Source organism: Polistes canadensis, unplaced genomic scaffold (assembly GCF_001313835.1).
Source record: "Polistes canadensis isolate GaletaPanama2010 unplaced genomic scaffold, ASM131383v1 scaffold_145, whole genome shotgun sequence".
Lineage (NCBI taxonomy): Eukaryota > Metazoa > Arthropoda > Insecta > Hymenoptera > Vespidae > Polistes > Polistes canadensis.
In genome coordinates, this window is record NW_014569692.1 from 289511 (window position 1) to 302010 (window position 12500).

The 12500-nt window shown below is 34.6% G+C and overlaps 1 protein-coding gene across 3 annotated transcripts in view; it reads right to left on the bottom strand.

Moving 5' to 3' along the window:
* Positions 1 to 12500, bottom strand: part of LOC106788610 (insulin-like growth factor 2 mRNA-binding protein 1) — a 53200-nt gene that overhangs the window by 5566 nt on the left and 35134 nt on the right. Inside the window, exon 1 of one of the 3 annotated variants that reach the window (XM_014752026.1) lies at positions 10423 to 10723. The exons of the other annotated variants lie outside the window; for them this stretch is intronic. Coding sequence (XP_014607512.1) covers positions 10423 to 10502 — 80 coding nt within the window. The 5' untranslated portion in view covers positions 10503 to 10723. Of the gene's footprint in view, positions 1 to 10422; positions 10724 to 12500 lie in introns of those variants that run through there. 3 annotated transcript variants of the gene reach the window in all.

Consider the following 12500-nt stretch of genomic DNA (forward strand, 5'->3'; position numbering starts at 1 on the left):
AGAGAGAGAGAAAAAGATAGTGAGAAAGTAGAAGATACGAAAAGAGAGAGAAGGCCGAAAGATCCAAAGTTTTTCGTTCGAAAAAAAAAAAAAAAAAAAAAAAAAAAAAAAAGAAAAGAAAGAAAGAAAATAAGAGAAAAAAATTGAAGTTGTTGGGTGCCACTCTCTCTTTCTCTCCCTCCCCTGGAAATTGGATAGAAGTACACCTACCCCCCAACTCCTTCCCACCCACCACCCCCGAAGAGTGCATCGAGTGCATCGAACAAAATTCGCAGAGTTCGCTAAATGCCGGGGCCAAGAGACTCGCGAGTAAGAGGAGAAAAACTCTCTTTAAAGGGTAGTAGACGGATATAATAGATTAAAAAAAAAAAAAAGAAAAAAGAAGAGACTAGAACCAGAGACTAGACACGGCTAATGACGATGATATACACTTTACAATAATGGGAGGAGGTTGGAAGAGTGGGGGCTGGTTCTGGTAGTGCCAAAAATATTTCATCGAGAGAGATACCAATAACACGCACCACCGAAATACCAAATGCATCACGCGGGGAGGGTGGAGAGTTTGGTTAATGCACCAGAAGTATTACAACAACAACAACAACTAGAGAAAAATATCGTGTCGAGTAATGCAACAGAAATACAAGAGAAACTAACGCAAGATGGGCGCAACAGGACAAAAAAATTCGTGTCTACCGCACCGTAGAAAAAGAACGGCGGCAGTGATGATGGTGGTGGTGTGGGCCTTGCCAACTACCACCACCACCACCATAACTACCACCACCACCATCAAGGGTTTGTTCGTCGAAGCGAACTTTGCCGCGCGGACACGTGCTACGAGAGAGTCGTCTGTTGATTAGAGAGAAAGAGAGAAGAGAAGAGAAAGAGAGAGAAGAGAGAGAGAGAGAGAGAGAGAGAGAGAGAGAGAGAGAGAGAGGAGAGGAAGCCTTTGTTTCGCGTGCTTTTGGGAATTTTCGGCGGCATTGCTTGCTTGGTGGGAGCCTAGACTGACTACGAGAGTGAGTGAGAGTGAGAGGTATGGAAGAAAACGAAGGAGGAGATAGAAGGGAAGCTGAAACGAGTAGGGGTTGCCCAGATATCGTCTCCTCCCATCCCTCTCAACCCTCTTTTCCCTCTTGGTAGGATACAAGCGCGCCAACTCGGAGGAGGAGAATTTCCACCTCCACGACGATGAATGTCGTAACCCGCAAGCTCGTCCCAACCCTTTCCTTCTACACCACCACCACCACCATTACTACTACTACTACTATTACAACATCCTTCCTCTTCCTCCTCCTCCTCTTCCTCCACCTCCTCTTCCTCTTCCTCCTCCGTCTCTTGCTACTGTTATTCGTTCCTTTTCTAATACCGAAACCTCCTCTAAATCTTACACGAGATTTAACCAGACGGTTTTCTCGCTTGCACGCACGTGTAAACTTTCGCCATCATTTCGTTCGTTCACCTTTAACGAAAGCCGCTATTTTTACCTAAAGCCGAACGAAACGGACCTCCTCCTCCTCCTCCTCCTATCACTGAGAGAAATTGATGATTGCAAGTGTGTAAGTGCGTGCGCTGCTCGTTCTCTGAATTTGCCTGCGTTTGCGCACGTGTGTTCAACGTTCTTGGATGTGTAACATGTTTCTTGAGTGTAGTAGCATGTATGTTTCATGTTAGTTGGATATGTGTGTTTGTGTGTGTGTGTAAAAGATAGAGGAAAAGAGAGGGCGATTCTTTCCAAGCTATGAATACAGGGGTGGAATAGAACAAGGAGGAACCTGACCACAGCAGCCAGCTCACCACCGTGGAAGAGCTTTTGATGTAGTAGCCTAAGACATATCACCAACTATACTCCCCCCCCCTCTATCCCCCACTCCTTTTCTTTCTCACTTTTTTTCGACACTTTCTCTTTCTTTCTTTCATTCATTTTCTCTCTCTCATTCTTTTTCACTCAGTCATACACTCGTACCTATTATTCTTCCTTGTTACTCTTATGGTGTTTCTATTCTCTGCTTAGTTTAAACTGTATTCCCTTTTTTCTTTCTAATTCTCATTCTCTTTTTCTTTCGTTTAGTACGTTTTGTTTTTGGGGAGGACTTCTAACGAAACACCACCACCACCACCACCACCATAGTTTACGGATGTTGCAGTAGCAGCAGTAACAGCAATGCTTTTCAAACGTTTAGGGGGTTGCTGGTGTGCAACGTAAACGAAAATATTCGAGGAGGGTTTATACTACTACTACTGTTACTGCTACTGTACTGCACACCATGCTTAATTGCGATGGGAATTGGGATTCGTTATGTGTGCGCAGAAAAATATGCACGGTGAAAAGGAATGAAAGAATGGAAGGAAGAAAGGATAGATGGGAAGATGATGGTCGAAAGTAGAACACCACCACCACCACCACCACCACCACCACCACCACCACCACCACCACCACCATTGGTGGAACGTGGGTATCAGATAATTAGTACTACCCTTCTTCCTTCCTGTTTCTTTATTTAGAAATAGGGGGGTGGTAGTTGGTTAGTCAACAATTTCGTGTATTTGTATTTGTTTTTCTTTTTTTTTTTTTACTATTATTTTTCATATTCTTTTTGCTTCGATTGGAGTAAAGTTTTTAACACGACAAGAAGAGGAGACGTGAAGAAAGATATATTTTCTAACGTCGGGTGTCTCGAAATAACGCTATGACCCAGTTGTTGACGAGTTTTAGTTATGAAGAGAAAGAGAAAGAGAGAGAACACATTTTATTCAGCTTAACGATTCAATATTTTGTGTTAATTCAAATAAATACGAATTATTGAATTCAAATAAAATGCTATAATTGAACAAATACCAAGTACTGATAGAAAAGAAAAATGAAAAGAAAAACATAAGCATGGGGATGTGTATTTTTTTTTTTAATACATCGCATTGCATAAAAGCGCATTGTGTTCGCAGTTCATTATGAAATTGAAATATTATACAAAATTATCTAACGACATTAAAAAAAAAAATACATTTTTAATTATTACAAATGATTGCATTGAATTTTTGAAGTAACTATTAATGCGGATGAAGGGGGTACACTACGTAAATCGAGTTATTACGGCCCTGACTGAAAGACAAGACTGCCAACATATATTTATCCCTCTCTCTCTATCATTCTCTTTTTCTTTTTCACTCATTTTTGGATTGCGCCGTGACGTGCCGGTGGAGTTTGCCGGCCCCAAAATCGATTTTGAAAAGGGAAAGTGACTCGCGCGTGGTAAAACACACTCAAACACCACCACCACCATCGCCAAAGTAAAGGATTAAAGACAAAGTATACGACACATGGAAAATAATAATAATATAAAAGAAGAAGAAAAAATGAGAACACGTAGTCGTTTATTAAAAAACGTAGATAAAATTTCTATGAAAGATATTCATTTAAAGGACGTATGAGAGGAGGATGGGGGGGGGGAGAAACAGTGAAAACAGTGTTGTATTGCAACACCTAAATGAATTCACGAACGAAAGAGAATTACTAACAACACACGTTCACGTGTACCACCACGTGCACACGATCTCATTCGTTCTACTTCGTTGAGATTCGAAATCTGTGAATGGCGCCAAAACAATTTCCCGACGTGAACAAATTTTATTTATCGCGCCTGATATTTATTTCTTAAGAGATTTTATATAATTATATCTCATTTAATTAATTATAATATGAATTTTTTTTATTCTTTTTTTGTTTTTTAAATGAATACGAATATTTGAATGAATAACGAATTTTTTAAATGAATAACGAATGATTGATTATTATAATAGTCTAATTTGTAATATTATTTAAAATCAAAATAGTAATTGGATAATTTAAACACCATCACCACCTCGTTTTCAAAATATTTTCAATCAAAGAATATCTATATATAATAGAGAAATGAAAGTAGTGTTTGTTAGATATGTTCGACGAGAGCAATGGACGAAGAACACGCGTGCGCACGCAACTAACTAACGAAAAAATTTATGTCAGTTTATCGCAACCCTGACGCCTTAGATAACACGAAATATCATTAATATTGACATACATACGTAAATGCTTGCACTGTGTTTAACATACCATTTGTAAGAACGCGCGTTAATATACGAATATTACTATTTGAAAAAATATTTTTCTTCAACATTATTTTCAACTTAATTACAGTCATTGTGAAACACGTATGTATATTAATGTTATCAAATTAAGTGTTCGAACAATTAAAATATCAAATTAAAATTCCATTTGGGACGAAAAATTCTATTAGAATATTTTCTAAATGTTTGCCAACCAATTTTATGTTTTATATTTAATACCAATATTACACTTACGATTTTTGGTACAATTATTTTTGTTGTCATCGATATATATATTCTTCAAATGAAATAATAATAATAACAATAATAAAAAAAAGAAAAAGTGTTAAAAGAACGTTCAAATAATTGGCAAAAGTACGGATAACCGGATAAAGGAAAATGCGGTCTCTCGATGCGGTCAGGTCAAGATAATGCACACGTTTCTTCTACACATTTACACACAGGACACACACATTGATTTTACAATTTACTTGCTTCTTTACCCCTTCTTCTTATTGAATTCTCCTTCACGTAAATGAGAAAGAAAGAAAGAAAGAAAGAAAGAAAGAAAAGAAACAAGCTGCTTCTCATTAGACGTTAACGATGAATGAAACTAACTCGCAGGCCGATCAGTGGGGTCCTTGAAAGAATGCAGGGTGGTGGTAGTGGTGATGGTGGTGGTGGTTGTTATTTTTACGTTTTACATTGTTATGAGTCAGTTCCCGGTATGAAATCAAATAGGAAATGCACCATGAAAAATGAAAATGCTTTAGTTACTTGATCAAATAAAAAAATAAAAACCCCATTAAGAAGCACGGGGGGGAAGAGGAGTGATGATGATTTGATCTAATTATGCGAAATGTTTTTTTTCTCACGGGAAATAATTTTAAATAAATTATACGTGTATAAAATTCTTATCAATGATCAAACGGGGGCTTTGAATTCGTCGTCGAGCGCATAATATCAGTTTGTTGAATGCAACAACAACGAATACTGCATTTATTTGTCGTTGTTGTCATTAATTTTTATTCCTATTATCGTTAAGAAAAATTCTAAACGTATATAATTTTTGATCGTGCGCAACAAGTTGATTAGTATATATATATATGTATGTATGTATCATGCGAATTTATCAATTGATTTTTTGATAGTTTATTTATGTGCATTTTTCAAAGTGGAAAAATCGAATCTATTTACGATGTTCTATGCAATATATTATTAGGAATATATCACAGTCTCGATCTTATCACAAATGTTTTATAAAACTATTTTCTAACATCTAACTGTATTACTACTATACATATTATAAATAAATGTTTCTCAAACACATGCGTAATACACTATCATTGGTTCCGATAACTTCATGAAAATTAATCAACTACTTATTAACAAATCTAAAAATAATAATAATAATAATAACAATACTGAATTTCCTAATACATTTACTAATACAATTGGTAAAGATGTCTATTGATATCTTTCGTACGTGTTAATTCGCTTATAAATTATTTATAATTATTGAACAAAGAGAGGCCAAACAGATAATGACAACATGCGTGGTATGAATATTAAAAATTGTAATTTACGCAAAAATATTAAGCTTGCAAATAATATTTGACGTATGAAAAAAAATAATATAGATAAAAATTAATATAATGCTGAAGAGAATTATAAACAATTTCATTAAGAAAAATTAACCGTGTGCCGAGTTATCGATATTAAAATTAAAATATAACGTTATGATGACTATCGACTAAAAAAAAAAAGAAAAAAAAAGAAATTAGATACAAAATAAAATAAATGAAAATAAAATAGAATACGACAAAAAAAAAAAGAACTTTTTACCGTGCCGAGGTATCGATATTAAATTTAAAATATAACGTTATGATGACTATCGACTAAAAGAAATAAGATGCAAAATAAACTAAACTAAACTAAAATAAAATAAAATAAAAAAAAAGTTAGAATCTTTGACGACAAATTTGAAATATCACGCATAACCTAATTATTAATCATTTCAATGTACAATATATACATAAGTTATATATCTATAAATATTGTTCGAAGAGGAAGGATTGGAATACAACAGTGAGAAACGGCCGATGGTGTTGAGATATTTTTAAGCAACCTTTACGAGGTCATTGCACCTGCTTAACCTGCGTAAACCTGTTTGCTTAAGCGACTTCACGCACGAGCGAGCGAGTTCTTCATAAATCGCATCGAGTATATGCCATTCTTCTTATTGCACACATAGACACATACGCAAATTATACAAGTAGCATCATTTGTTTTGTACTAGTAAAGAGTAAATGCTATTCTGGTAAAGATAAAGTCATCTGAATACTGGGTATTCGTTGACGGAAAAAGAACAAAAAAAAAATTAATTCCTAAAAAAATAAAATCTTAACAAATAAAAAAAAATACATGCTAATATATTCGATACGAATTAGGATTCACTTATGATACTAAAGTATGATATATATATGTTGTAATAAACGATACAAATACAAATTAGGAGGGTTTTTCTCCCCCTAGCCCTCCCCACCCCTCCCCCCTATAAATATTTTTTATTTTATAGTTTGTTAGAACTATTCTACACGCATAGAAGGATTATTTCTTCAAGATGGAGTTTATATATCTCTGAAGGCAGTGCACGTGGCGCTTTTAGAAGCGCGGGAAGACGCGCGACAGCGATTTCCGGTCGTTTCTTGGAAGAAGAAGAAGAAGAAGAAGAAGAAGAAGAAAAAGAAGGAAGAACGGGAAAAGGATGATGATGGTGACGATGAATCAACACACCCAAAGGAAATTCTACCAGAAGGAATAATCGACAATTTTCGTAGTGAACAAACTGTATAAGTATATACTTAGACTGTAGTATATCATAGGAATGACGTCATCATTTCTTATCTTATCTCGTATCTTTCTATTGGTTGAAATAACGTTGCAAGCCAAAAATAACGGGAGGACTTCATCGGCCCTCAATAAAAGAATCCAATACCCTGCCTTCCCTAAGTGAATTGTTGTTAACGTGTTAAAAAAACTTAACTTATATTGTTTACAATATACAATTTTTGTACATTTTTAATGTAAATTTTATAATCATGTTATATATTTCGCACCATTCAAAAACAATTATTTATTTTATTAGATTATCCAGGAATAATCCTAGAATAATTTCATTGCGGTTCAATTTTTTAAAGAACATAAGAGAAAATGATATAAAATAAAAATAATAATAATAAAAAATGGAAGGGGAGAAAAAAGTAAAAATGAGAATGGAAAGAAAAAAAAATATGACGCGTATATACGACCGGTGGTGAGGGAGGGTGGTGCAAGGGGGTAAGGGGATTTCCGTCACCGAACTCGACTCTGGTGGTGCTGCTTGCTTGCTTCCGCGTATTCGCTGATAATTCTTTTTCTTCTTTTATTTTTCCTACCTACGAGTTTTCGCCCACGTTCTCACGTTCCCCGATGTCAACGGCCATAAAGATACGTCAGAGATTACAACACACGGATGCAACGTTGCCTGCATAATAATGCATTTTCAATGGAATCATATAAATTCGATCGAATGTTACAAAAAACAAAACAAAACAAAGAAGAAAACGCGCGCGAACAAGTAAAGGAAAAAGTTTATCTTTTTCTACTTCTTTTTTTCTGTCAAGACAATTTCGAAAAGATATTATTGATTTTTTTTTTTTTTTTTTGAAGAAGAAGAAAAATGATTAATAATATAAGATTATTGCACCATTGCCAAGAGATTTATTTCTTCGATAAAAAATTTAATAACGACTCCGATGATGATTGGGGGGCCCCGTCATATAACTGCGAATCTACACGAAAGGAAATTTCACAATACTACACACGATACTACTACTACTACTACTACTACAATATAAAACACACAATTCTACATACTTCTATTTTATACTATACTATACTATTTCTATGAATTTATAAGTCTGTTGTTTGCTTTTAATTTCGTTACTAAGCAACACGTAATAATTCAACGTTTTACATTAGTGTTCGAAGAATCGAGGGGGTGTCATTGCGTATTAGGTTAGGAAATAAGTAATGGCCGAATTATTTTACATACAAGATGGTGGTGAAATTTTGAATGCAAGATGGCGCCGAAAATGAACGGATATATCAATTATTCTGTAACAATTTTGTACAGAAACTTCTGCGAATTATTATTCAATAAAATATTATTAACGACGTTTAATGATTCATTTGAAAAAGTAATCGTAAAAATGAACGATTCATATATTTAAATAATACAAATAACTAAATTATTTATCGATTAATTAATTATATTATCAACGTGTTCTCTTTATGATTCATTAATATTTTCACTTTTCTCTAACGAAATAGTTTGTTTTCTAACAAACAAAATGACGAAAGATTTGAAACGAGCGCGCGCCGTTTATCGTATCGCAATGCGCCGCCGATTAAACCATCTTTTTATTTCTTTTTATTTCTCTTTCTCTCTCTACAAAGATTATGCTGAATCACTCGACAATAACCGTGCTTAGCTCTCCCACGGAAGTTGGTAGTTGTTCTTCACTTAAAGGAGAAAGAGAAAGAGTTATATTATACAAAGACTTGAGAAATATTATTAAATCTGAAGAAGAAGAAGAGTATCTTACTTATTTTTTAATTCCTTGTTTTTTTTTTCTTTTTTTTTTTTTCATATATTATCCGCGATCAAACATATTATAATCATCGATGATAAAATTAATGAATAACCTATAATATATATATACATATATAGTATTATTTTTTAAAGAAGAAAATCAAAAAATATAATTAAATCTAAAGAAAAGATTACGTTTAGTGTTATTTAAAAATTCTTACGAATTTTTTGTCGTCCCTCTCCCCAAGGAAATATGGATTCGTTTTAGTTACGACCCTGGGTTTGAGCTGGTGAACAACACGCGCCTATTCCGCCTTTAGGCCTAGAGAGAAACCCATCGCGAGAAGCAACAAGTGTCTCTTAAAGCCAATTGTTAATGGCGAAGGCGGTACACACATTGAACCGATCAGACACATATGCACTCATCATACACATATATATATATATATATATATATATATATATCTATACATACGTGTAACGCAATAAGATAAGAAGAAGAAGAAGAAGGGAACATGCGAAAAGAAACTCGTGTGTCAGTACGAGCTGTATATATATATATATGTATGTGTGTGTGTGTGTATGTAAAGATTTCTAAACGTTCCTTATATTTTCGACAATCCTACCAACCGACAATAACCGAGGGACGACGACAACGACGTAGAAGATGATACCAGACAACATGGACTATTCCAAAAATAATTTTAGGCTATACGTGAAGCAGAGAAAGAGAGAGTGAGTGAGTGAGTAGGACGACGAAAGAGAAGAAGATAACTAAAATACTTCGAAGAAAACCAAGGGCCCCACCTAAAGATCTGGATGAGATATTTTTATACAATCCATACATATACATAGCATACACGTACGCATACACGCACGCACGCATATGCGGCGGTGGAACCAGCAGCAGTAGCAGCAAACAAACTACGTCTAGTAATTATTTAAATGTCATTTTAATTTTCCCCTACAGGACACTAGATTGCGAACAATCTTAAATGATATATATCATCTATAAAATTAATAAATACAAACAAACAAACAAATAAAAGACAATGTAATAAAACAGATTTATTATTTAGCAGGCATGTAATATATATGCGTATGTGTTCATATTGTCAGTCAACTAGTTACAAAAATAACGAATAATAATGGCGGAACACAGAGTAAAGCTATTTTCCTCTCTATTTTTCTCTCTCTTATCCATTTCATCCGATTATTCGTGTTCAAACGAAACTTTGAAAATACTGACCTAAATAGTGTGTCTACGGTATACGCCGATATCTCTTCTCAGAGAGAGAGAGAGAGGGAGAGTGAGAAAGAGAACATTGGGCACGCTACGAAGAGAAATAGAGAGAGAGAGAGAGAGAGAGAGAGAGAGAGAGAGAGAGAGAGAGAGAGATTAGCACGGAAATCGTCGTCGAAACGTCACCAGCCGACGCCGGTACGTCGCAAAGAGGAGAAAGAAAGAAAGAAAGAAATAAAGAAAGAAAGAGAAAGAGTATTATATATATATATGTGTGTGTGTGTGTGTGTGTGTGCCGACGAGTATGACGTCGTCGTTATTGCCCAGCTTGTTCGATCGAACACGACACACGATTACTACTACTACTACTATGACAACTATATGACAACGATGATGATGTGGAAAGCATGGAAAAGAGAAGAAAATAGAAAAGAAACAAAAAAATTGTCGCTTCAAAAAAAACCTTTTAACTCTTCCTTCACAGCCCTTTTTCCTCACCCGCAACTTTTCCCTCCTCTTTCTCCACCCACAGACCAACGACATCCCTCAATCCTTCACAACCAACCCCTCTTCCTTCTTCTTCTTCTTTTTTTTTTATCTTTCTTTTTATCTAACATAAACCACAATGAGATTTACGATATTTCGTTCTCATCTTATTATAATGCTTTCGAACTGAATTGATTCAACTGAACTGAACTCTAATACTGTACAACTGTAATATGTATGCTGGTGCTGCTGCTATTGCTGCTAATAATAATAATAATAATAATAATAAAGAAATAAGATTATTCTTCATCGCGACGATAAGGAATATAGTACACAAAGATAGATTTTTCTTTATCATTATGATATAGATAAATCTTGTTATCCGTTTTGAAATCTAGTCTAATAGAAAACCTAGGAAAAGACGGTGTCGGGTGTGGGGGCAAGGAGGGAAGGGATTTAGATGGATTATACAGCATGATCGTTGATGATGGAGAAGAGGACAACGTTACGAGAGAACCTGCGCCATTTTCCTATCTCTTTCTTTATTTCTTTCTTTCTTTCATTCTTTCTTTCATTCTTTCTCTGTTTCTCTTGGTCAAAGCACGAAGCCGCCGCCGCCATTCGCGAGTTTCTCTTACAGAAGAAGAAGAAGAAGAAGAGAAAAAGTAACGAAAGCGGATGTAAACAACAAGTCGGTGCTTACGCACATTCATACCAGTCATGCATTTTTATATACATATATGCGTTATATATGTTTTTTATATATATAATAAGTGATGTGTATACGTTGTGCAGAAAGAGAGAGAAAGAAAGAAGATATTAAAAGATACTCAAATATATCCATGTACGGAGAGAAAGATAAATGAAAAAAGAAACTATCTCATGGAGTTAATCTTGGAAGCAATAAATAAATAAATAAAGAGAGAGAGAGAGAGAGAGAGAGAGAGAGAGAGAGAGAGAGAGAGACGATTGAGTTAGCTAGCAGAAGTGAAACGATTTCTTGTACCGTTTAAGATTACGCACGATTCCAGTAGATCGTTGTTCTTGGTGTGGAAACCAGAAAATAACAAGTCAAATAAAAAATAGAAAAAACAATGGCCGACGAGGGTGTGGGACACACACACACAGAAATATCGTAATCCTTTTTCTTATTAAACCACCACCATTACTACTACTACTACAATAAACCATCGTTATATTCTAACAATCATTTCTTCAATTTCTTTCTATAATTTTTTGTATTGTGGTATCATCCTCTTTGGTTTTATTCCGCGTTTCCTTCGTACGATTTTGAGAAGACCGTCTTTTTCCTTCGTTCGTTCGTCGGGGATATTTTTGTAACCTGTCTCTTTCTTCCCGTGTCTGTGTTTTATGTGTCGGCATATATCTTCCAATGGAAGCTCACATACTTATCCGGTGACTGTGGTTCAGGAGGTGGGCATGTTACACACGTCTCTGAGAAGATGATGAAGATGATGATGATGATGAAGAAGAAGAATGGGGGAGAATAAAGAAAGAGACGGTTATATTATGGGGGGGGGACTGACTACCGATGAAAATCTTTTTATCGGATCCGTACCAATTCATTCGTTCTACCTTGAAAGATTTACCGATCGTAACAGTAAAAAACTTTGTATATAATACTACTAGTAACTGATGAAGAGAAAGAATAAGAAGAAGAAGAGGAAAAATCATTTCTTAGCGCACCTTTCACATAGTTACCTAAGCAACAACACTTTCTGTATAAAATAATTATTCTTTTTTTTTAACCATTAAGGATTGTTTTATCGTAACATACAAACTATAATTTATTATATTTTTTAATTATTGTTAATTGAAACTTAGGTGATGGTTTTCCTATTAAAAAAAAAAAAACAATAAAAAATTATATACAATAAAAATCTGAATAAAATGTAAGAGGAGTCCAGATAGGAACATGAAGAAGTTATTAATTTTTAATTGAAGTTTGAAATTGTACGACCATGGTCTTATTTTCTTCTTCTTCTTCTTCTTCTTCTTCTTCTTCTTTTAAGATTACCGTTATCATAAACGTAT